This window comes from Monodon monoceros, unplaced genomic scaffold (assembly GCF_005190385.1).
Source record: "Monodon monoceros isolate NGI ecotype Baffin Bay Population unplaced genomic scaffold, NGI_Narwhal_1 Super_Scaffold_3, whole genome shotgun sequence".
Classification (NCBI taxonomy): Eukaryota; Metazoa; Chordata; class Mammalia; order Artiodactyla; family Monodontidae; genus Monodon; species Monodon monoceros.
In genome coordinates, this window is record NW_021703780.1 from 35282136 (window position 1) to 35306209 (window position 24074).

General features: G+C 57.4%; 2 protein-coding genes across 4 annotated transcripts; both read left to right on the top strand.

Moving 5' to 3' along the window:
* The first annotated feature begins 452 nt into the window (after window positions 1–452).
* Window positions 453–6906, top strand: KCNK16 (potassium two pore domain channel subfamily K member 16). Its single transcript, XM_029243136.1, has 5 exons — window positions 453–702; window positions 4053–4167; window positions 5173–5339; window positions 6169–6334; window positions 6646–6906. The coding sequence occupies exons 1-5, from the start codon at window positions 490–492 to the stop codon at window positions 6861–6863; spliced, it is 879 nt and encodes a 292-aa protein (XP_029098969.1). The 5' UTR covers window positions 453–489; the 3' UTR covers window positions 6864–6906.
* A 1652-nt stretch (window positions 6907–8558) lies between these two features.
* Window positions 8559–23244, top strand: KCNK17 (potassium two pore domain channel subfamily K member 17). Of its 3 annotated transcripts, XR_003796731.1 has the most exons (6): window positions 8559–8988; window positions 11883–11997; window positions 14573–14733; window positions 15202–15376; window positions 20081–20790; window positions 20873–23244. XR_003796731.1 is itself a non-coding variant. In XM_029243134.1 (5 exons), exons 1-5 carry the CDS (start codon window positions 8716–8718, stop codon window positions 20386–20388), a joined length of 1032 nt encoding a protein of 343 aa, XP_029098967.1. In that variant the 5' UTR covers window positions 8559–8715; the 3' UTR covers window positions 20389–20824. The 3 variants fall into 3 exon arrangements, 2 of the variants coding, with proteins under 2 accessions (XP_029098967.1, XP_029098968.1); XM_029243134.1 differs by lacking the exon at window positions 20873–23244 and having other exon boundaries at window positions 20081–20824; XM_029243135.1 differs by lacking the exons at window positions 8559–8988; window positions 20873–23244 and adding an exon at window positions 9681–10309 and having other exon boundaries at window positions 11551–11997; window positions 20081–20823.
* The last annotated feature ends 830 nt before the right edge of the window (window positions 23245–24074 follow it).

The window sequence follows — 24074 nt, forward strand, 5'->3', positions numbered from 1 at the left end:
CCACTTCATAGCCAAGGCAACTGAGTACAAGGTTTATTCACACTCATTCTGATGTCTCCCCAGCACCTAAGCTTGAGGGCTTGAAGCTATCATGGGTAAGAAGCTGGGGGCTGCCAAGGGGCCCTGGGCAGAGTGAAGGGGAGCATCTGGTTTGGCCCCAAAGCGCCCATCCAACTTGGAGGCAGAAGGTGAGACACGATGGCCTCAGGAGGACCATTAGGTCTCTGAGGGGGTCCCTGCCCCTGACTTGCTGCTCTCCATGGAAAAAAAAAAAAAAAAAAAGCCTGGGCGGGGGGTGGCAGGGCTGTTTGCACTCGCGGTACTTAGTGCAGCCAAGCTGAGCCGCACTGTTCAAACAGACTCCCCAGCCCCTGGACACCTGTGCCGAGGAGGGCGAGGCAGGCAGGAGGCTGGGCACAGGTCCCCGGGCGCTTCCCGCCTCTGAACCCACAGCCAGCCCCACGGCCGTGGCAGGGTCCTGGGCACGCCATGCCCCGCACCAGGCTCTGCAGCTGCTGGGGCGGCCAGGTGCTGCCCCTGCTGCTGGCCTATGTCTGCTACCTGCTGCTTGGCGCCACCATCTTCCAGCTGCTGGAGAAACAGGCGGAGGCTCAGTCCAGGGACCAGTTTCAGTTTGAGAAGCTGCGCTTCTTGGAGAACTACACCTGCCTGGACCAGCAGGCCGTGGAGCAGTTTGTGCAGGTGAAGGGAAGATGCTGGTGTGGGCCGGTGGGCAGAAGAGGGGTCTTGTTGCGGGTCCAGAGCCATCACTTATGGCTGAGGCCCTATTTGGAAGCAGAGTGTGGTGGGAACAGAGAGCCAGATGAGACCTAGTGCCGGATTCTGGCCGTAGGTCTACAACCGGATTGCTGTGTGACATTGGGCAAGTCACTTAACCTCTCTGATCCTCTTCTAGGAGAGAAGAATAACCTTATATGCTGCAGACATTTGACAGCTGATTAAAAGTGCTTTCTAAGCTGCCACTTGCTGCATAAATGTGAAACGTGTGTCAGTGCTATCAACGCTGCACACATTTCTGCCCCGCACACTCCTACAGCTTCCCCTTCCCCGACTCCGGGGCTGCTGCACCCTCTGCCCTCTCCCCGGATCACACCCCTGTGCTGACCACAGTTGAGTTGGAGACACAGATAAAGGTCAGGAGCAGCCGCCACGCCTGCCGTGGAGCCAGGCTTGATGAGCAGCAGCTGGGGTGACTGAGCTACGGTGCCCCCCCCCGGGCCTCTCTCTGGTGGCAGAGCGGGTCACCCCTGCTCGGGCCCCTCTGTACAAACTCTGGGGCCCCAGCACCCTCTCTCCCAGAAACCAGGCAAAACCAGGGTGCTGTGAGGGGAAGGTGAATGCACTGGAGACCAGGGGGTTGAGTGTTCCCACCCGCTGCAAGGGGACTAGCCAGCTGCGGAATCATCACAACAGCTGTGGCGTATTGAGTGTTTACGACGTGCCCAGAACAGCAGGGAGCAGGGTCATCGCGCTGGGGTCAGACCAGTCCTGATCCATCACCTGGGGCCCAGTGTTTTACATGTGTTTCCTCATAATTATAGTACCTATCTCTACCACTGTCTCCAGTTTGTAGGTGGGAACTGGGGAACAGAGAGGTCGAGTACGTTGGCCAAAGCTACATAGTTAGTGGTAAAGGCAGAATTCGCACCCAAGCCTGGCTGCTCTTCAACACAAAAATTAGCATAAGTGCAGGGGGCAGGATACCACCTAGAGCAGCAGTTCTCAAAGTGTGGTCCCAGGTGTGGACCACCTGGGAACTGGTTACAAATGCCACCAGTCACTCCCCACCGCAGACCTACTGAATCAGGAACTCAGGGGTGGGGGCAACAGGCTGTGTGTTAACAAGCCCTTCAGGTCACACTAATTCCCCCTGAAGATGGAGAACAGCTGGCCTAGGAGACGAGAAGTGGGCTGGCCTAGGAGATGAGAGAACGTTCCGGAGCTGTGAGAGGCCTGTCCAGGCGCTTTCTCCCAGGAAATGAGGCTTCCGGCCTCTGGCTTCACTTCCTTGCTCCCCAGCAGCACAGGGCTGGGACCACAGCACCCCTATCGGGGCTGGGAAGGATTCAGGAGCCTCCCAAGACCCAGGGGGTAAAAGGCAGAGGCCCTGGAGGCCCCGGACCCACCTCCACACTCAGCCCCAGGTTAGAGGCGAAACCCAGGAGCCAGAGAGCGGCGGAGGGATTCATAGCTGGGGCCTAATTAGAGACACAGGCTGGACTGCAGCCCCGAGGGAGGTGCCACAGATTAACAACCCCCAGGCCTCCCCAGAGGTCCTCAGCCCCCTTGGGAGGGACCCTCACTTGCCAGGGTATGTCTAGCTGAGAGGCAGAAGAACGCTAGGATAAGATTCCCAGAGGGGAATTCCCTGTCGGTCCAGTGGTTAGGACATGCACTTCCACTTCAGCGAGCATGGGTTCCATCCTGGACCAGGGAACCAGGGAACTAAGATCTTGCAAGCCGCGCGGCGTGGCCAAAAAAAGGAAAAAACAGAAAGATTCCCAAAGAACACAGATTACAGTTGCCCCTCGGTATCTGCGCGGGACTGCTTCCTGGAGCCCCGTGGATGCTCAAGTACCTGACAGCCAGCCCGCCGTATCCGCGGATGTGAACCTCACAGGTGTGGACCCCATGGATATGGAGGGTGACATGAAGGAAAAAAGCTATAAACAGTAGTAACAACAGTGTTGAAGACCGACACCATGCGGAAACAAGGCCTTGCCCAAGGTCCCGGGACTTGCGTCTGCCTTTCCCACCACGCGTGGATTCTTAGAGAAGAATGGATGGTCCACGTTGGGCACCCCACGCCCAGTGCCCTCGCCGACATCACAGCCCCTCCTGGGCAGAATGGAGACCCTCAGGCTGGAGTACGGGACAGCTGGGTCTAGGGCAAGTGCTTCTCCCACGTGCGAGGGTCTCTGGGGAACGGGTGTGTTCTGGAATGTTCAGTCCTGGCCTCTCTGGGTGTGTGGGAAAGAGGGGAGGCCAAAGTTCACATGGGAAGAGGCCAGTTCTGCCAAATTGAGGAGAAGCAGACAGCCTGTGTCAGGACACCCAGACTGGCCTGGCCCTCAGGGGCCATCCCACCCCGGCAGAGCACACTCACCCAGCCAGCGGGGAAACGGTTCCCACAGGAACTGGAGGCTGGAGCTTTCCCTCCCCCACTGCCTCCTTCCTGCCTTTAGGGATCTACCAGGTGGTGAGGCTGCACTGCTGCCCTGGGACAATTCACAGCGACAGGGGAGGAGGATGGAGAGCAGATAGGCGAGGGAGTCCTGCCCACCTCCAAGAGGGCTGGGCCCGGGGACAGAGGGGCTTAGGCTTGAGCCTGTGGGGTTCTGGTTCCGTAAACAGCAGCATGCACACACATGCAACATACGGCACCCATGCACACGCCACATGTATACAACACACCATACATATACGCCACCAACACACACACACACACCCAGAGGACCTTTGCCCTGGCCTCTGATGGAATTTCTCGGGCAGGCCTGGGCTGGGACTCACTAGGGGGCAGCAAAGAGCAAGGCTGCCAGCTCACCTGGAAGCTCAGAGAGCGCCGGGTTCTGTCCGGAATCAATCAGCCCCATGGGAGGGCAGCCCCATGGCTTTCCCGTGGTCCCGAACCTCAAGTTCCCAAGTAAGCCCTTCCAGGAACATCCAACCTGAAATTTTCCCATTGTTCTGACCACCCATGGAGTCTCACCCTCTTGGCTGTAGGTGGCATCTCCCACCTGCACCCCAGTCCGTAAGCACCCTCCGCCTCCTTAGGCCCCTTCCCCTCCACCAGCCACACTCACAGCGCATCTCACTCAGCCCTGGCCAGTGGAGCAGCCAGTGAATTTGGACCTCAGTGACCTTGGGCAAGTCAGCCACTCTGAGCCTTAGTTTCCTCTTCCTTGAAATGGGAATGTGAGTAAGAATATCACCAGGTGAGACAACACGGAAGCACCCTGCAGAGAGCCTGGCCACCAGCCAGTGCCGTCAGCTCCCCTCGTCCTCCCACCCCATGCCACCCCCCCCAACAGGTCATCATGGAAGCCTGGGTGAAGGGCGTGAACCCCAAAGGCAACTCCACCAACCCCAGCAACTGGGACTTCGGTAGCAGTTTCTTCTTTGCGGGCACGGTCGTCACCACCATAGGTAAAGGGTCAGGGTGGAGAAGGGCACCCCCAATGCCCCTGCTGAACTTTGGGTTCCCCAAAAGCAGGTGCTGAGACTAGGAGACGATTCCGGGAAGCAGGACAAGTGGGAAATTGAGACAGGAAAAGGCAACGAAGTTTGCAATAATGAGCAGGGGACTGGTTAGGGCGACTGGGTTCACCAGTGCTGGAGACCCTCTGAGAAGCTAAGGAGAGCCCTGCCAGGGGAGAGGAAGCAGGCGTATTTATCTACCAACTCCCGCCCCTGCTGGTTGAGGGCTGATCCCGGATGTATTAATTTTCCGGTATTTTGGACCTGCCCAAAGGTCTCTCAGGTAGAGAGAAGCAGGGACTTGGGGTAGGGAGTCCTCTGCGTGTACTGTCCACCCAGCTGCAGGTGCTATCTCGGTGTTCCAAGGGGACAGGGCATATGGTCAAGTATCTGCTCTACCCCCTCAGCCAGAAAACCCACACCACCTCCCACAAGGAAACCCCAGACCCCACTAACCCCGGTCTCCATATCCGTTCAATTAAGTCCAGTTCCACACACCTTCCTTGAACTCAGGTGACATTCAAAGCAGATAGAGTGGAGGTAGGAGAGTATGAACTTGGATCAGACCCAAGCTTGGCTCTCAAGGAGCTTCTGAACCAATAAAGAAGGATAAGATAAGCCAAAAACAAGAGCACAGGGCAAAGTAGAATATAGATAGGAATGACACAAAGCACTGTGGGAGATCACACCTAGTAGAGAGGAAGAGAGTGGCAGTCAGGAGGGCTTCCTAGAGTCAGTGTTTTTGGAGATGGGCCTTCAAAGACAAGCAGGATTCTTACAAATAGAGATCATTCTAGAAGAGGTTGAGAAGGGTGTTCACGGGAGCAGAGGGGTTTCCCCTCACCACGCCCCGACCCACAGTGGTGATGGGAAACCTACCTCTGCCAGAGTCTGTCGGGGAGGCAGTTCTGAACTCTTCTTTCCCCATATTTGCACACCCTCCTCCCACTGCAGGATACGGGAACCTGGCGCCCAGCACGGAGGCAGGCCAGGTCTTCTGTGTCTTCTACGCTCTGGTGGGCATCCCGCTTAACGTGCTCTTCCTCAACCACCTGGGCACGGGGCTGCATGCCCACCTGACCACACTGGAGAGGTGGGAGGACCAGCCCAGGCGCTCCCAGGTAGGGCCCCTCCCTCCCCACAGCCCCGCTGGGACAGAGTCTGTTGCAGGTGGAGTCCTCCAGAAGTTGACACTGAGAAAAGAGTTTGGCTAGCATGGTATTAGGGGTCAACAGCTATGGAAGAAAGGGACTGGGCAGAAGGAGAAATTAAATTGTGTTGCAGGCTGGACAAAGCCTTGGTCCACCCCTCGAGGGGCTCGGCAGGTGCCGGCCGCCCCAGCTGTCCCGCAGTGGGCGCTGACGTGGCCAGGACTCTGCCCTGGGCTCAATCAGGCCCTGGGAAGGTGTGCCCTTGGGCCAGGCTGCAATACACCCTGAGGGAGCTGCCGGCTGGAGGCCACCTGCCAGTGGCTTGGCAAGGTTTTCTTTGAAGGGGGATCTATCTGGGCGGCACAGAACTCCAAAAGCAAACTCCACGCCACCCTGAACACCACCAGTGCCCACCTGTCATCGGCTCCTTGCAAAGCTAGGCACGCTAAGAAAGCAGGGGTGCAGAGGAATCTGGGACAGTTCGATGACCATCCTCCGTCCCAGATCTGAGTTCCCTGGGGGCCTGTACATGTGGACCCCACACCTGAAGGAGTCTCCAACTTGACCCACCGACACAATCCCTCTGACCGAATCTTTCCCTGGCCTGGGCAAGGTAACACACACACAGATACAACCCCCATCCCAGAGGTCTGCAGGGCAGGACAGGGCAGGGACCTGGCTATGGCCCAGCCCACTTCCTAATTTGCCCCAGAACCCCACACCCCCACCCCCCCACACCCCGCAATTTACAATCCTGGGTCTTCCAAGTGGACTCAGAGACAGACTCCTCCCCTTCCAGCTACTGCAGACCCTGGGCCTGGCCTTGTTCCTGGCCCTGGGGACGCTGCTCGTTCTCATCTTCCCGCCCATGGTCTTCAGCCACGTGGAGGGCTGGAGCTTCAGCGAGGGCTTCTACTTCGCCTTCATCACCCTCAGCACCATCGGCTTCGGGGACTACGTCGTCGGTGAGAAAGAGGCGTCACAGATCTCGGGGGGGGGGCCGCTGGGATTCAGGGGATGGGGAGATGTCCGCAGGGGGTAATTACTGAGGACCAGAGAGCCCCTGGGTATTCAGGGGAGACAAATACTTTGTGAGGCTGCTGTGAATTCTCACAACATCCTCAGAAATTGCTGGTCTAGGACCCATCACCCTTTCCCCCAGGGACCTCCACTGCCGATCCTTGTTATTGGGAGGCTGGTGAGAGCCCTTGTGGAACCTGGGGGGTGGCTGTGCCCTCGGACCTCTGGCATTTATCATGTCCCCCTTCCCGGCCAGGCACGGACCCCAGCAAGCATTACATCTCTGTGTACCGGAGCCTGGCAGCCATCTGGATCCTCCTGGGCCTGGCATGGCTGGCACTGGTCCTCCCACTGGGCCCCCTGCTTCTGCACAGGTGCTCCCAGCTCTGGCTGCTCAGCAGAGGCCTCAAGGAAAGGGGAGCCCCCGAGACTAATGGGCTCCCTAGACCTCAGAAGATTCCCATCTCTGCATGAGGCCCCCCAGTGGCCACAGAAGCCCCTCCCAGCATCCCCAGTCACCCCATATGCCCCCTGGATTTCTTGCCACACCTCCTCCTCTGCCAACCCACTCACTTCCCAGCCAGAGCTGGTCTCGGGGGCTCTCCGGACAGAGAAAGGAGACAGGAGCATCCAAGAAAGTAACAGAAAGGAGAGGTAGAGACAGGATGGGAGACAGGTGTGTGTGGCGCAAGATGTGCACAGTTGTCCCAGAGCCCCTCCCTCAAAAGTGACCCGAGAAAGTTGAATCTAGACATGGATCATTGTGGCCAAATCTCCATCGCCCTCCCTGCATCCTCCGCCCAAGAGACCTCGTTCAGGACAGCAAACACAGGGCGACTTTATTTGTGCCTCATTTGATACATGCACAGCGTGCTATCAGGCCCCCACTGTGTGTCAGGCACCGGGCCAGGCTCTGGGGCAACAACAGTGAATGTTCCTGCCCTCCAAATGGAAGGACTAGACAAGCAGAGAGGCAACCCTGACCCAGTGGCCACAACCCCATGATGAGGGGCAGACCTGGGTATGACGAGTGCCCATGGGACCAGCTGGCAGGGAGGGTCGAGGATGGGAGAGAGCCAGGCAGGGACTTGGGAGCCATCTTCATGCAAATAGGACGTCTGCCCTCAGGAAGCTGCCAGCCGGAGGGGTAGGCAAGCTGCCTCTAAGTCTGCCAGTTCCCCTTGCCTACAGGTCTAGAGTTGTCCGTGAACAAGGCTTGGGCACACTTGGGTGTCCCCGCCCACTTTCCTGGGCAAGGCCTCTATTGAACCCCTCAGGGCACCCCTTGACCTCATCACCCCTTCTGGGCTCTTAAGAGCCTTTCCAAACACTCCCTGGGAAAACACCAGCCCGCTGATCCCAGGAGATTTCCGGGAAATGACCTGCATGGAGGCCCAGCATCCCTTGGGAATACCCTGTGCAGCCTCGTCTCTCTCCTGCCAGACTGACATCTCTGGCCAGGAGGAAAGGAGAGATTTACACCAGTCCATCTCAAGGCCCAACTTTACCAAGGACTGCAAACCTCTCTCAGCAAGACAGACCCATAAGTGGCTGGGGACCTCTGGACAGGACTGAGGCAAGGCTGTGAAGCAGAGGAGGCTCGGATGGGACACCTAGGGAAGGATCTACAGCAGCAAGAGACCCGGGTTACACCCAGGACTTCCTAAGACAGAGGAGAGGCCTGAGACACTGAGGACTCCCAGGACTCTTTACATACCCTGGACCCTTCCTCCATCCTGGGTGGAGGAGGGAGTGAGGGGGCCTCTTCAGAAGCAGGGAATGGACAAGCCCACTGGTCAAGGCCCCTCTTGCCTCCCAAGTTCATGGGCAAGTGGTGATTGGCTGGAGCCCCTCATCTTCGGGCACATAAAGCAAAGGATAGTGATGGGAGAGACCCAGAGAGGACCCGACAGGCAGCAAGTCCGTGGCAATAGTCCCAGTGCCCCAGGACAATAAACTTCGCTTGCACTTTCTCTTCACCCTGCGTGCGGTCTGCAAGAGTCCCTCCCACTGTTCGCTACAGGACGCTGGGAGGCTCTGGGCCCCTTCTCTCCCAGCGCCTGCGGTCACCCAGCAGCCCTCCCCTTCTCCCAGAGCTAGGCCTGCCTGGGGGTGGGCACTCCACACACATTCGAGGCGGGGCCAGATGCCCACAGCTGGGCCTCTTTTTGTCCCTGGGATTGGATCCCGGTGGGAGTGGGGCAGGGCTGTCCCATTCCCCAGCACGCCTCCTCTGCTGAGAAAACTGGGCACAGGCAGGCGTTGGCTAGAGAACGGACCAGCCCAGTTCCCTCCTAGCCCTTCCTTTCCGCTTCAGTCCTGGTCCATGGGTCCCGGCTCCGGCCTCCCTGCCTCTCCCGCTGAGTGCAGGCGGAGAGCACGGGAGGCGCCCGAGGGCAGGGTCTGGGGCTGCGCGATGCCGAGCACATGGCTCCTGCTGCTTGCCTACCTGACTTACCTGGCACTGGGCACCGGCGTGTTCTGGCTGCTGGAGAGCCCCGCGGCGCACGATTCCAGCGAGAGATTCCAGCGCGACAAGTGGGCGCTGCTGCGGAACTTCACCTGTCTGGATGGCCCGGCGCTGGACTCGCTGATCCGGGTCAGGGGCGAGCGGGGCGGCCCGGGCGCGTGGTGGGGCGTAGGGGGGTGGCTGGCGCAGCGGAGCGCGGGGTGCACAGGCATGCGGCGAGAGGGCACGCACCGGCTCGGGTCAGGGCAAAGCCGGGAGCACTTCTCCAAAAGAAAGTGGAGGGCACAGACGCGGGGACGAACGGAGGCGCGCGTTGCCGAGTAGGGACCCCAGAATTGGGCTGGACCCCGATGGAAAGAGCCCAGCTCCGGCGAGAGCAATGCGCAGCGCGGCGCCATGAGTCCCCGGTTCGGGGCGAGAGGGCGTGACCCTCCCTGTCCAGAGAGTTGCGTGGCGCACGCACCCGAATCTGGGGACGAGGACGACAAGGGGCGCGCTAACGGGGTCCAGAGCTGGCTGGCGGGGCCGACCGGGTACGGGCGGCGTAGGGACAGAGCGCGCTGGCCGGCTTGGGAGGTGGCAGGAGGGCGTCGACCTGGGACCGCGCGGCGCTGTGTCGATGTCGGACCTAGGGCCAAGGGCGAAAGGGCACCCTTGGCCCCTTCCACCGGAGACCCAGGTGCAAATTTGAGAATTGGGGGCAAGGACGGCAGAGAGCGCTGGGCGGAGGCCTGGAGGGGCTGAAGGGGGCGGCGGGTGGGAGGATGCAGAGGTCACGGAGGACAGAGACTGCTGAGGGCGTGGGGGAGACCCATCGGGGCCTGGGGAGGAGGGCAGGCAGGCGAGGGTTCTTCCGGGCAGGGCCTCACAGATGAACGGAGGTCTCCTTCAACTCTGGGCAGGCGACGAGGGACCCGGTGCTGCTTGGATTTGGCGGAAGCATCAACGTCCTGGACCGTGGCTTGGTCAGCGGGTGCAGACAGCTGCGCCCCTAGACCGACATCCCCACCCTGCAGTCCCCGTGCCTCCTCTGGCGAGGAGGGCAAGGCCTGTGTGCCAGAGTCACCAGCCCAAAGCTAGTCCCCAGAAGGTCGCAGGGAAGTGTGTCGGGTGGGAAGGGACCGGAGCACTGGATTGGAGGTAGAGTCCTGAGCCCTGAGACTGGGCCGCTGTGGCTGGGCCTGGAGCTGGACAGGGAAAGGACTATCTCTGTTAAGAATCTGATGTGACACCTCCACCCGCTACATCTCAACTTCTACAAATACAGCCCGACTGCCTAGTCCTGGGGGCTGTGTGACACGCCGCTTGAAAAGGTGGTGGACTTCAATTGCCAGCAGCCTGGGCCCAAGGAACGTGACAATGATGGCAACGGGAATGATAGTAAATGCTTACTGTGTGTCAGGCACTGTTCCTACTGTATTAACTTGGCTCATCCCCACCTACCTCACAGGTAGGTGCCATTATTATCATCCCCATTTTAGAGATGGATAAAATGAGGCTCAGAGAGGTTAAATACAAATGCACAGGTTCATAGCCAGTGCAGTGGGGTTGTCAACCATGAGTACCAGCTCAGTACAGATCTGTGTATGTGGGTGTTTCCCAAGGATCCCTGGGGGGCTCTCATCTCTTCCTCTCCACGCCCTCCTGCTCCACCCCCACTTCACCTCCTTCCTCAACCCCCTGTGGATTCAACCATCCCCAAGAATAGGGATGTGGTATCTCCAACCCAGATCAACCCCCTGAGTGCAGACATGTAAGTGCAACTTCCCACGGCCCTCAAATTCCCACAGGGTCAAGAGCAAGCAGTTCTCCTCCTCCCAGCCCTGTTCCTCCACCTGTTCTAAATCTCTGTCCTTGGCCTCACCTCCACACACCTTCACAGAGTTCTTAGATGCTTCTCTCACTACCCACACCAAATAAGGCCAGAGCCCTGGGCTTCTGAATATCTTCTCTCTGTGCCTCCTGGGCCACTCTGTGCTAGGATGCAGCCCAGGCCCTCCCCATCACGCACCCCTGCAGGACTCTCTCCCCTTCCCATCTGCCAGCAGCTTCTATGCTGCCAGTTGCCACAGAGCACACATACCTGAGCTTGCCTCGCCTTTGCTCGGTGACCTTAGGAGATGCCTGCCACTCCATCCCTGGCATGGCAGAGTCAAGCATGGCCTGGCTGCCAACTACCTTGCAGTCTCCCTATTCTACACCCCAGACCCAGTCCTCCCTCCCAGCCTTTGCTCCTGCGGCCCCATTTACCTAAACGTCCTTCCACCAGGAACAGTCCTATCCGACCCTCAAGGAAGGCCCAACTAAAACATCACCTCCTCCATGAAGCCTTCTGCCCCTACCGCCATCAGAATGCACACTTTCCCTACCTGTATTCCAACAGCGTTATATTTGCAGTATTGATGATGATAGCAACTGCTAACCTTTCCCATGTTCCATGTTCCAGACTGTTCTAAGTCTTTACACCTAATACCTCATTTAACCCTCAACGACTCGATGAAGTGGGTGCGATTAGTACTCCCATTTTACAGAGAAGGGGACTGAGGAGCAGAGAAGTTGGATATCTTACCCGCGATCATGCAGCTGCACTGCCTGTGTGCCTAAAGCTGCATGGACTGCACCGTATCAAAGTTAGTTAAGTTGTTGGCTCTGTCCTGCTGAAGACTGAGGTCATGTCTCCTTTATCTTCAGCTCCCCTAATACACCACATGTACCAGGGCTTGTTGCAAGAACAGGAGTGAGCAGGGGAGAGAACAAATGGAGTTCTTCCAGCCAGTGAGATATCCTGGGCTGACCTGGGTTCTGGGGTGAAGAGAGGGGAAGGAGCTATCCCCATGGTCCCTGCCCGTGGGGAGCCCCTGGTTGGACTGAAAGAGCCTCCTAGCCCCAGACAGGCTGGGATCATTGTCACGAGTATGTGTGTGTGTGTGTGTGTGTGTGTGCGTGTGTGTGTGTGTGTGTGTTTGGGTGCAGGGGCCCCATCGCCCCACAGAGCCTGGTGGTCACTACAGCCTCTCCCCCAGGGCGTCATCCAAGCCTACCAAAATGGGGACATCGTCCTCGACAACACCACCAGCATGGGGCGCTGGGAGTTTGTGGGCTCCTTCTTTTTCTCCGTGTCCACCATCACCACCATCGGTAAGAGCAGGATGGGGCCAGGGAGGGGGGGCTGGGGAGGGCAGCCTCCCCTGAGGGACAGGACACCAGTTACTTTCGGAGGGGTTACTAGGGCCTCCTGGCTCTGAGCGTAAACAGACACAGCAGCGTGGGCACCGCCTGGGAGCAGAACCTTGGGCTCACTGAAGATGTGCTGAATCGGCTTCTGCATTGCACCCAGGTCCCCAGGAGGTTTGTGAAATGCTGCTCTGGGGACTTCTGCCTCACACAGCCTTTCAGGCAGCTGAGGGCCCCCCGGGTAGCAATAAAGATGCTGCTGGGCACAGTAAGTGTCCTGGTCTGCTCAGCCAAGCCCACCCAGCACTCAGCCTGGGTTAGGGAGTGGTGAGGGCAGAGGGGAGGTAAGGGAAAGTTGGGGAGGAAGGAGGGGCAGAAATCCAAAAAGAGCCTTTTGACCCCCTGTGCGCAGCCTTGGGGAAGGCGGCCCTTCCCACCTCTCCACAGCTCACTAAGGCACCCCCTCACCCCATCACCATCCTCTCCAACGCCTTTCCTCCCTCACACACCTGGACCCCTGGGCTAGACCTCCCTCCCCCATCTCTAGGCCTGTCCTCAGGAGAGCAGAGGTGGAACTTGTCCTGGGTGGGTGCCTGGGGACTGTTGTTTGGGGAAGAAGAGTGGCCTAGATCCCTCCGGCTCTGACACCCAGGAAATAACTCCAGAGGGGCTGCCCCATCACCCTGCCTGGGCACCCTGCCTGGGCGCCCGGCCCGAGCGCCTGCATGACACCAGACTCACCACCAGGTGGCGGGCGGACACCACTGGTGGCTACCACCTCCAGCCAGCTCCGCTCCCCAGGAAACTCCCAGTCACTCTCCTCCCCAGAGTGGAGCCAGGCAGACACACCCAGAGGACTCTCCCTGTGGCTTTAAATAATACTTCTTGGAAGCAGATCTCAGGCTGTCCCGGGGCTTGGGCAGTCCTCCACCTTGAAGCAAGCATGCTTGGGAGGCCCCTCGACTCCATGGGCCCTGCGCCCCGGAAGGCTGGGGCAGGATGGTGTTTATTCACCCTTACACCCCCGGGTCTAGTAAAAGGCCCAGCATACAGTGGGTGCTCGACGAATGCTGACATAACGAATTCCAAATATACGCACTCTACCACCATTTATTGAGGTCCAGAGCAGGAGGGGATGTTGATGGACAGTCACTGTGGGCCATGTCTCCCAGATGTGCGGGGGTCTCTCATCTCTGAACCCCACACCTCCTACACTCTCTGCCCTGGGCCCGTGACCGGCCCACCTACTTCAGAGTTTCGCAGCCTCTCTCTTCCCAGCTCTACCATTCCTGATGTGGACTTTGTCCCTGTCTCTTCTCTGCACTCAGTACTGCCCTAAAACTGTCTGGGCCGGCTCTGAGCGGGGAGGAGGGCCGGGGAAGGGGTCTCCACCCTACCCCACACGCCTGGTCTGCGTACCAGGCACCGTAGGAGCACTTTTATACTCGAGATCTCATTTTGTCCATATGGTCCAACCTCCAAGGATAAGGCTTCTTCTTCTCACGGGTGAGGAAGCTGAGGCAAAGGAGTTGCACAACTTCCTCAGGATCGTGTAGCTAGTAAGCCACAGGGTTGGAGTTCAAAACCCAGCTGGGGGCCATCCTTGCCCTTTCCAACAGCACCTACCCTTAGGGTGGGAATTCTAAACGGCAGGAAAAAAGAGACAGCCATTCAGAGGTGGTCAATAGGGAAGTTCATGATTCTGATTCCAACCACACACACACTCACACGGACACACATGCACACGGAGAAAATGCAGAGAAAGGAGGGGGAGAGGGGAGATGGGAGACCGGGTACATGTGGGACAGTTCACGACAGAAGGAAGGGGTCCTGAGAGGCGCAGCAGCGGGCTGCCTCCTTGGCACCCCTGTTACCCTAGGACCAGCACCCTGGGAGGGCTGTACTTTCCAAGCCCTAGAATGAAACAGGGTCTGACCGGCACACAGATACTTCTGGGCCAGCAGGATGGGCCTGAGCCCTGAAATCATTTGTCATCTATAAAACCCATCACCAACTTGCTCATTTATTCACTCAGCTACCCATCCATTCATTCAACAAAAAGACTGAGTACCTAGTATGGTCCAGATAGTTCTAGGTGCTGGAGATACAGTGATGAGCAAAGCTGGCAAGTCCCTGCTGCCCATGGGGGGCTGATATCCCATTGTGAGGGAACTCATGAGAAACTAACAACTATCCTGAAGGAAGTGGCTGGAGGCTCTGCAGGCTCCCACACCCCTCTCCCACATCCCTCTGCCCACCCAGGGAGGGAGGAAACGAAGCGAGGACAGACGGGATTCTCACACTTTGTGGTGTGTACTCATGCACACAGCACCCCCTAGAGATTCGGTTTTCCAATCTGTCAATCTGGGCATAATCTGCATTGGGAAAGGTGGCTGAGGCTGGACTGAGGGAGCAAGTATAGCGCCCTGCATGGGAAGGGAAGGCCATGATACATACCAGCTGCCTTGTCCGTAGCGGGTTAGGAACGGGGGCCCCTGAAGATGGAAAGGCCTCCTGAAGTGTCCCCCTCTGGCCTCAGGCTACGGCAACCTGAGCCCCCGCACGATGGGCGCCCGCCTCTTCTGCATCTTCTTTGCTCTCGTGGGGATTCCGCTCAACCTCGTGGTGCTCAACCGACTGGGGCATCTCATGCAGCAGGGGGTACACAGCTGCGCCCGCATGCTAGGGGTCACCTGGAAGGTGAGGGGGCTGCAGGAACAGGGGCGAAGGACGGGTCACTTCTAGAATGGGGGGCTGTGGTGGGAATCGGGGCCGTGGATGGCCAGGTTGTCACTACCTGGAGGGAGAGTCTCTGGTAGAAGATGATGGCCGTGGTGGGTAAAAGGGTTCACTGGTGGGAACAAGGGATCCTTCTGGGAATCGGGGTTACTGGTGGGAGTGTGGTGGGGTTGGGGTCACTGCCCAGAACGGGGGTCTTCAGTGATAAAGGGACATCAGTGGGGAGACACAGTGGGACCTGGAGCTAGCCAAGGCCTTGTCCAGGAGCCTGGAGAACTCACACCAGGGACAGAGGCCCCAAAGGCGGCCCCCTTCTTACGAGGTAGCGCTCACCCAGCCGTCGGCTCAGTACGCCCCCAGGCTGTCTGCCCCCGGCCCCATGCACTGAGCAGAGGCCTCATGGGGGCTGGGCGCTACGTGCACCCTCAGGACCCGGCCAAGGCCCGGTGGCTGGTGGGCTCCAGCGCCCTCCTGTCCGGCCTCCTGCTTTTCCTGCTGCTGCCCCCGCTTCTCTTCTCCCACGTGGAGGGCTGGAGCTACGTGGAGGGCTTCTACTTCTCCTTCATCACCCTCAGCACCGTGGGCTTCGGCGACTACGTGATTGGTGAGAACCCCCAGCGGGAGGCGGGAGGGGCGCCCTCCACTCATCAGCCCATCGTCCGTGTCCCTGGGCACCTGCTGCATGCCAGGCCCTGTAAGGGTTTAGGGGCCCAAAGTCCAGAGGACACGGGCTTTGGCAGGTTCAACTTGCCTTTGTGGTGTGATAGGGCTAAGGTCACCCAGCTAAAAAGTGACAAGTGGAGTTTGAACCCTGTGCCTCAGGCTGTAAGCCACACTTCTGGCCATCCTGAAAAGCCTGAGAATTCCCCAGGCTCACCTATTATTCTTAAAGCTCATCAGATAAAGGGGGACCCTGAGTTCTCTCCCCCGTCCATCGTTGTCCCAGGGTCTCTCCTCCCCACTTCACCCCGCCCCACGAAATGCCCCTGGGTTCAGGGCCACGAAGCCCACATCACAGCCCAGGGGGTCTGGCAGGAGAGTCTGGGAGAATCAGAAAATCCCAGCCTCCCCTAACCCCCAAACAATTGGTCTCCAAACTTGGTCAGTAAGAAAGGGCTGTGTGGTCCAGAGGGTCCAAGGTGGGGTTTAATCCGCGGTCATCACCCATCGTGGTCAAGTCAAGGGCCCCCGGAAGCGACTGTCCTTGTATTAAAAACCTGTGGCAGTTGCCCAGCAGGTGGCAACAGAGGGACATTCTGCGGGGCGCAGGGGTGGCTGGACACCCAGCCCAGTCCCATCCCCCTTTACTCCCCCCGCAGAAGGGTCACCAAGTGAGCAGTGGCCATGGCCTCAAGGGGCTCTGTGCCCTCCTTCAGGTCTCTGGCCCTAAAGTGAGTTGGAGGCGCTGCCCTTCTGCTCTCCTGCAGAAACAATGTGAACCCAGCCTGGAATATTGAAATGAGGTCCTACCAAAGTAACAAACAGCTATAGCCCATTAAGCAACCACGAGTGATGATTGTCACCACATTTTACTGAGGAGAAGGACGAAGCTCACAGAGGCCAAGACGTTTGCCTGAGATTTTGCACAGCTAGTGGGGTATGACTTCTGACCTGACTCCAAAACTCTTACCCCTTTCCAGACGGCCTCACATGTCCCCTGTCTGGGCGTCAGTGTTCCTGTCTATAAAATGAGGGGCTGGTCTAGGTGATGGCTAAGACTCCTCAGTGCTTTCTGGCCTGTGTGCAAAGTCCCCTTCCCTAAACCTCTCCTTCCCCAGGAAGCAAGGTCTGGTGTCAGGGGCGTCATGCTACCCCTTCCTGATATCCTCTGTCTTGGAAGGGAGGCCATTGCTCTGGAAGAGAAGCTTTGGGACAGTTTCCTCCAAGTGCGTCATGCTATCACTCCTACCCTCAGAGAGGAGAGATGTATCTGAGGAGAGCTGAGCCCGCCGTCCCCACATCTGCCCACCTCAGAGCTCAGAGAATGAGTTTTGGGTATGCCCTCTCCTCTCTGTTCCCACTGCCGTTTCCCTAGTCTAGGCAGGGCTGTTGCACATGGCTGGTTGTACAGGTTGGGCACTGCACAACCCTAACGGGTTGCCATTCACACAGAGCATGATGAGGATGGCACCCATGGAATGGTACAGCCTCTGTCCTTGTCCTCCCTTGGCTCTCATGACCTTTAAAATGGCAAGTGCTATCATGTCACCTGCCCAGCTCCTCTGAAAACCTTCAGTGCTTTCCTGCAACAGCTGGCCCCCTCCACTGACTGCCCCCCACCTTACCCCAGGGCTCAAAGGATGAAACGCAGGATGTGTCTCCAGTGATAGTCCTAAACCCACAAGTCCTTGTTCTCTGAGGGTGCCCATGCAAGGAGGGGGGAGGAGAAGAGGGAATGGGACCCCCAACTGCAGTCTCTTTGTGCCCATGGATCACTAGGGCTCCTAAAGTTTGGTCCTAGATGGGAATAGCTGACAGCAGGCTCCCCTAGAAGCTTACCTGGAGGAACCTTTATGGGGTTACTGAGGACACACTCTGTGAGTATGTCCAGAGGCCCCACAGCCCCCTGAGGGAAGGCAGGGCAGGGGGAGGAGGGGGCAGGCCTCTCTAGCCATGGGCAACCTGGAAATGTGAAGCAAGGCCTCTGCCACCACCAGGGGGGCGGGGGGATGGGGCGGCAGAGACATCCACACAGCTGCAGGAGTGAGGAGGGACTGGCAGGGCAGGGAAGCTGGTGTATTAGGCGCAGGGCCCCCAGAGTCCCCTTCAGCCAAAAACTCTGACTGAGAAGGCCTGGTATGAACCTACGAGGGCCCTTTAAGTCCAGAGGGACTGCCGGGCAGCCCACTCCCACCGAGTGGCAACAGGCAGAACTGTCCCCTTCACCACATCTCCAGAGATGTGCTACTCACACTTTTCCCTCTGCACCCATCTCAGTGTCTCGTGACAAGTGACCACACGTACCCTCACTTGCCCTCTGTAGATCACACAGCCCTGGGTTGAGGCTGTTATGGCCGGGCTGGTCGGAAGAGTATTTCATGGTCGCCCACGTCCAGCATAGAAGCGGAGAGCTCAGAGTGGAGAGGGAAGCAGGGCCCGGTCACATAGAGGGCCTCACAGGCCGAGTCACGGATTTTGGACTCTGTCCTAAGACTAAAGGAAAGCACTTATGGTTTTCAGAGGAGCTGGGCAGGTGACATGATAATACTTGTCATTTTTAAAGGTCATAAGAGTCAAGGGGGGACAAGGACAGAAGCTGGAACAGTCCATGGGTGCCATCCTCATCATGCTCTGTGTGAATGGCAACCATTTAGGGTTGTGCAGTGCCCAACCTGTACAACCAGCCCCTGACTGCCTCATCTACAGACCCAGAGAGGGGAAGGAAGTTGATTAAGGTCATAGAGCAGGCAAGCCAAGGACAGGTCTAGGATAGACTCCCAAGCCAGGGATCCTCATACACATATGTTCTAAGATCTTCCATAGCTCAGAGGCGACAACCCACCGTCACTTCTTCCCCATGTCTCTCAGCCTTCCTCGTCCTCCAGGGATAGGACGAAACCCCTTTCTTGGATGGGAGTGCTGAGGTCCACCACCTGGACTCTGGGTGTCCACTGTCCTGTGTCAGCAGCCACAGGGTGTGTTGTCTTCACAGTCGCTCCTCTTGGCCCCAGTGCCGTGGCCGGGACAGCCCCCAGGTCCCAGCCGCCTGCTTCTCCCTAGCTCACAGCCTCCGCTTCCCCCAAATGCATTTGCAATTCCGTTGAGCGCCTTGCCAGCTGCCAGGTCTCCTGCCACTTATGATTTCGGCTAAAAAAACAATGAAATAAGAGGGGAGAAGAACACCTCCTCCCCTCCGTTGCCAGAAGCAAGTCGAGCTGACGGGCAGAGAGCTGGCTCACGGCTGATCTCATTTGGGACCGCCAGCGGAATGGTGGCCCTGTAACCCAATCAGCCTAATCCAATCCCAGCTTCCGCCAGGCAGTGACGTCGGGCCCGGGGCTGTGGGCTCATCCCTGAGCTGGGGCCCAGGAGAGGGGCTCGGGCTGGGGAAGACAGGGAAAAGAGGTTGTGTTGGGGCCAGCAGGACAGGGTAGGGGGTGGACAGAGGGGTGAGCGGTACAGAGAGTTGAGACAGAAGACGATGTCAAAGAAATAAGAGGCCAGATCTCTGCCCTTTGAACAATCCTGATCTGATAAGATAGACCCTCCAGCACAGAGGGAAGAGCTAAGTGATGGAGTAGGCTCTTGACACAGCTTATCTAAGCCTCCATCCGTCCCCTCCCTTACTCATTCCTTATCCAGCCCTGACTGTGCTGGGGCACAGTGTGGGGATCCAAAGGCGAGGAAAGCAATCGCCTGACTATAGGTCTTACATGCCAGGCACCATCCTGAGCACTTTATGATGTGAACCCATATGATGGTCGCGACAGTCCTAGAAGGTGGACGCTCTTGTTGTCTCCATTTTATAGATGAGGAAGCTGAGGCCCAGAGAGGGTAAGTAACATACAGACTGCGGGAGACAGGGGCCCAGTCTAGTCTCTGGGGAGTAAAGTCTGAGCTGAGATCTGAAGGGTAAGGAAATGAAGAGCGTTCTGAGCTGAGAGGACAGCAAGTACAAAGGCCCAGGGGCAGGAAAGAGGATAGATGGAGAAATGGGGGAAAGACCACAGTGACTAGAGCACAGCACTCAAGGGGGAGAGGCATGCAAAGCGGGGCTGGAGAAGCAGCTGGAGGGCATTGGGATGAGAATGTAGGATGAGAATGTTCTTCCTAAAGCTCCTGGAAAGCTCCCTTCCTTCAGACATGAGAAAACCAAACACAAAAACAGGCCAACCACAGAGCAGGCATTAGAATCTCTTGGAGGGTTTGTCAAAACACAGATTGCTGGGCCCACCCCCAGAGTTTGTGATTCAGTAGGTCTGGAGTGGAATCCAGTCTTTCACATTTTTCGCAAACTCTCAGGGGATGCTGATGCTACTGGTCCAGGGACCCCACTTTGAGGACCACTGGGACAGAGCACAGAGTCCTTCAGAAAGACAAAGAAGAATTTTAGCTTTGAGGACCACTGGGACAGAGCACAGAGTCCTTCAGAAAGACAAAGAAGAATTTTAGCTTCTAAACCCTAGGAGTTAATCCAGGGAGGCTTCCTAGAATCCAAGGGAGGTGACCACAAGACCAGCAATCTCAACCCGGTCTGGACTTCCCACATTCTACTCAGACACATCAAGCCATGTATGTCTGTTTCTGTTTTGGGAGCATAGCCCTGACTTTCCCAGATCTCTGTCCTCTGACCTTGCTTCTCCCCCAGGGATGAACCCCTCCCGGAATTACCCTCTGTGGTACAAGAACACAGTGTCTCTGTGGATCCTCTTTGGGATGGCGTGGCTGGCCTTGATCATCAAACTGATCCTCTCCCTGCTGGAGGCTCCACGAGGATTGTATCCCTGCTACTGCCACAGCTTTAAGGGGAACTTCAAGCCCCGAAGCTGGAGACAGAGCCTGGATGGAGGGGCAGAGCCCCACTCCCCACAGCCAGGCTGCTATCTGGAGGGACCTGTAATCATGAATTGCCCAGAACCCTCTGTTCAAGTCTCACACTGTGGAAAGGACAGCTAGCTATATTCTATTTGTTCCACCTTCTTCTTCAGCAGCAAGATCCCTGATTTTAAGCTTGGCATAAGACCACCCAGACTAAAGTCTACATTTTTTGGTCTTCCCTTAAAGCTAGGTGCAGCTATATGATTAAATTTTGCCCAACAGGATACACAGAGAAGTATTCTGTGTGACTTATTACGGATGTGACTTCCAGTGTGTGGGGGATGCTCCTCTTTACCACGTCCTTCTTCTAGCTGGCTGCAATGCTGATACGGTGGCTGGAGCTCTGGCAGCTACGTTGCACCATGAGGTAGAGGTCATGTTTGAGATTGGCGACACAATAAGATAGAAAGAGCCTGGATTCCTGATGTTTGCAGAGCCACCATAACAAACCTGGACTGAATACCACCAGACTTCATTTATGTAAGAGAGAAATAAATGTTGATCTTATTTAAAACACTATTAATTGGGTTTTTCTGTCACTCATAACCAAATCTAATTCCAGTTCCGGATGACACACGCACCAGAGACAAAGGCAGCTTCTGAGACTGGAGTATACATAAAGAGAAATCACTCCCTCCCCAGGTGAGTTTGCCCAGGACTGGTGGAGGGAACGGATTGAGGGCCGCACTGCAGGCCCCCACAACCCCAGAGACCTTCCAGGTAAACTCACTAAAGATTTGCTGATAACTCTCAAGGTTGGTACAGCCAGCAGGCAGCTGGTCCCAGTTTGGCTGCTAAATTCTTGCTCTATCACTCACTCATACCACAGAAAAGCCCAGGACAGGCCAGTGGGCTCCTCCTGCCTCAACATGGTCCACTGCATTTGAACGCTCCAACCACAGTTTGCAAAGCCAGGTAGGATTTGCAGAGGTCACTTCTCTTTGCAGAGCATCTCACCCTAAGCATTTCCATCTCTCACTCAGTGTTGCCACTAAAGCAGCACATAGCTGTGTGGTCCCCACCTCACCCGGGAACCCAAGCCCAGCCAGGAGGCCCTGGCAGTACCAGGCAGCACCTACAGATCACCTGGGGCAGTTGGGTTCTTGGCCTCAGTGGGTATCTGCAACTCTGCTCCCCTCTACCATCCTATAGGTAGCATCACAGGGACCTGGGGGGTGGGGCTCCATGTGGCCCCTCCCTGTGATGAACCCCTCAGCCTCAGGGCCCTCCTGGAACTGGGTCTGGGGCAGCCTCCTGGCCAAGGAAGAAGGAAGGGCTGTTACACCAACCAGCTTGTGCCACCGGCCTGGGCCAAAGTGGACCAAGGCCAGACCCAGGAGCAAACACCAGCGAGTAAACAGCAGGGTCCGTGCCCACTTCTTAAGGCCCACAGGCTGGGCAGAGGGAAGTGGAGGTGAGGAAGAGATTGCTGGAGGTCTGGAAGTAGCATCCCTTGTATTGATACATAGCACACTCCAGAAGGAGGACCTAGCAATTCAAAACTGGGAGAGAGGGAGAGACTGGAGTGCTGGGTTGGCCTCTGTGGCCCCAACTCTGTCTTGCCTTGAACCCCTTTCTCCTCACGCCTAGCCTCTCTAGACAGAGTCCCTCTCTCCCCACCAAGCCCTTCACCCGTGCGCACTCCTGCCCCTGCTCACAATGCCTGCCCCAGAGGGAACTTACAACCTGCTGTGCTGGGGGTGGAGCAGAATAAGGCTTCTTGATTGGCCAGTTCCTTACAGACGTCTGCTCCACAGCCAATGGGAAGAGTCGCTGGAGCTCTAAGTACAGATCCGGAAGTGGGGAGGGGACACAGGTGAAGAGTGAGGGGTTGTAGAGCGGCGGGAGAAATAGAGTAACGAAGTCGGGATCTGGGAAAGACACGAGAACAGAAAAGCCGACCTTAGGACAGAAATCATAGAGCAGAACGGGCGGCGAGGTCTTTCCCACGTGAAGCGATGATGCCGCAATAGGGTCAGCCAGAGAGCTGTGCACAGTGTGCGGGTAAGGAACCAAGTCATTCATTCGCTCACACAGCCTGGGCCACCAAGTCCTGGAGGAGGAAGGAAAGGGGCCCCTCAGAGCAGTATACTGTGGTTGTAAAGGGCGTGAGTTTAGAGCCAGCCTGCCTGGCTCACCCACCAGCCCTGTGATCCTGGACAAACCACTTAAAGTTTCTTTGCATCAGTTTTCTCCTCTGAAAAATGGAGATAAGAGCAGAGCTGATCTCCCGGGCGTAAACGAGTGGCTGTGCAAAGTACAAGAAGGATGTGCATCAACCCAGAGGAAGAATGATGTGCACGTCAGCTGCTGGCGGTCCACGGCAGGCCCAGTGGCTGGGGCAGGAGGCGGACACCGTGCAGGCCGGCAGCCAGGTGACAGGCAGCGCCTCTGATGACCCCTCTCGGGGCTGGGCGCTGGCCAGGCAGGCTGGGCTGAGCAAGTGGTGACGCAGGATGGAGCCCTGCCCTTGGGCGCTCCCAGGCTGATGCCATGGTGCTGCTGGCCGGGATGAGGGGCCTGGACCCGCATGAGTCACAGGGGAACCTCCTAGCAGAGGCCAGGAAGTGTATGCTGCGTGCAAGTGCAGGGCCCGGGGACCACGATGCGGAGGGACAGGCAGACCCCTCACACCAGCCAGCTGCTGCCTCTGCCTTCCCCCCTGGATGGGCTGCCCAGCTCTGTGGCTCCAGCACAGTCGGGACAAGATCAGACCCAATGTCAAGCAGTGGTTCCCTTTGAAACAGTGGCATCTTTTACGGTCATCGTGGTCGTCATCGTTATCACTTCCTACGTTTATCCTGTGCTTAGTAAGCGTCAGATGCTGTTCTAAGCTCTTGGTCATTCTCTTCTCCCATCAGCTCTGTGAGAAGGAGCTATTTATTTAATGCTCTCTTAACATGGGGAAAATGAGATTTTCGATGGACGTTAAGACCAGAGGTAGCCACGGGTCCCCGTGGGTGGGTAATCTTTTTTTTTTTTTTTTTGCGGTACGCGGGCCCCTCACTGCTGTGGCCTCCCCCACCGTGGAGCACAGGCTCCGGACACGCAGGCCCAGCGGCCACGGCTCACGGGCCCAGGCGCTCCGCGGCACACAGGATCCCCCCAGACCGGGGCACGAACCCGCGCCCCCCACATCGGCAGGCGGACTCTCAACCACTGTGCCACCAGGGAAGCCCTGGGTAACCTTAACTGTTGCTGCCAGTCCTCTGGGATGTAATGAGGGCCTGGCCTGGGGGGGCTGGGAGACTTCCTTTAAGCCCATTGAGTTCGTAACCAGCCTCTCTGCTTTCTACGCCTCATTTTCCTCATCTGTAAAAGAGGCTGGCTTCAGGGAGTCTGAGCCTTACTACTTCTACACCCTCAGCTTTCGTCTGGATTTTCTAATTAACCACATTTCAGGGAGGGCAGTTCCTCCTGGCCGACCCAACTCCTGGGGCTGTCTTAAGAGTTTGGATCCAAGAGATCTCTCTCCTCTCTCTCTCTCTTTCAAACACACACACACACACACACACACACACACACAAGTTCACCAGGCCCTTTCCCCTACCCTCATGGCCCATCCGATGCTGAAGGTCCGGCTTGGGGAGGGATGTCCATTCATTTTAGGAGCCAGGACAGAGAAGGACTTGACTCAGAGGGAGCTGGAGGAAACCTCAGTCTGGGGCAAGAGTTATGCTGAGACTCCCTCATTCCCAATTCCCCTCGGACCTTACCACACCAGGTTCCACCCCAGGCTCCAGGCCTGGAGAGCACTGAGCTGA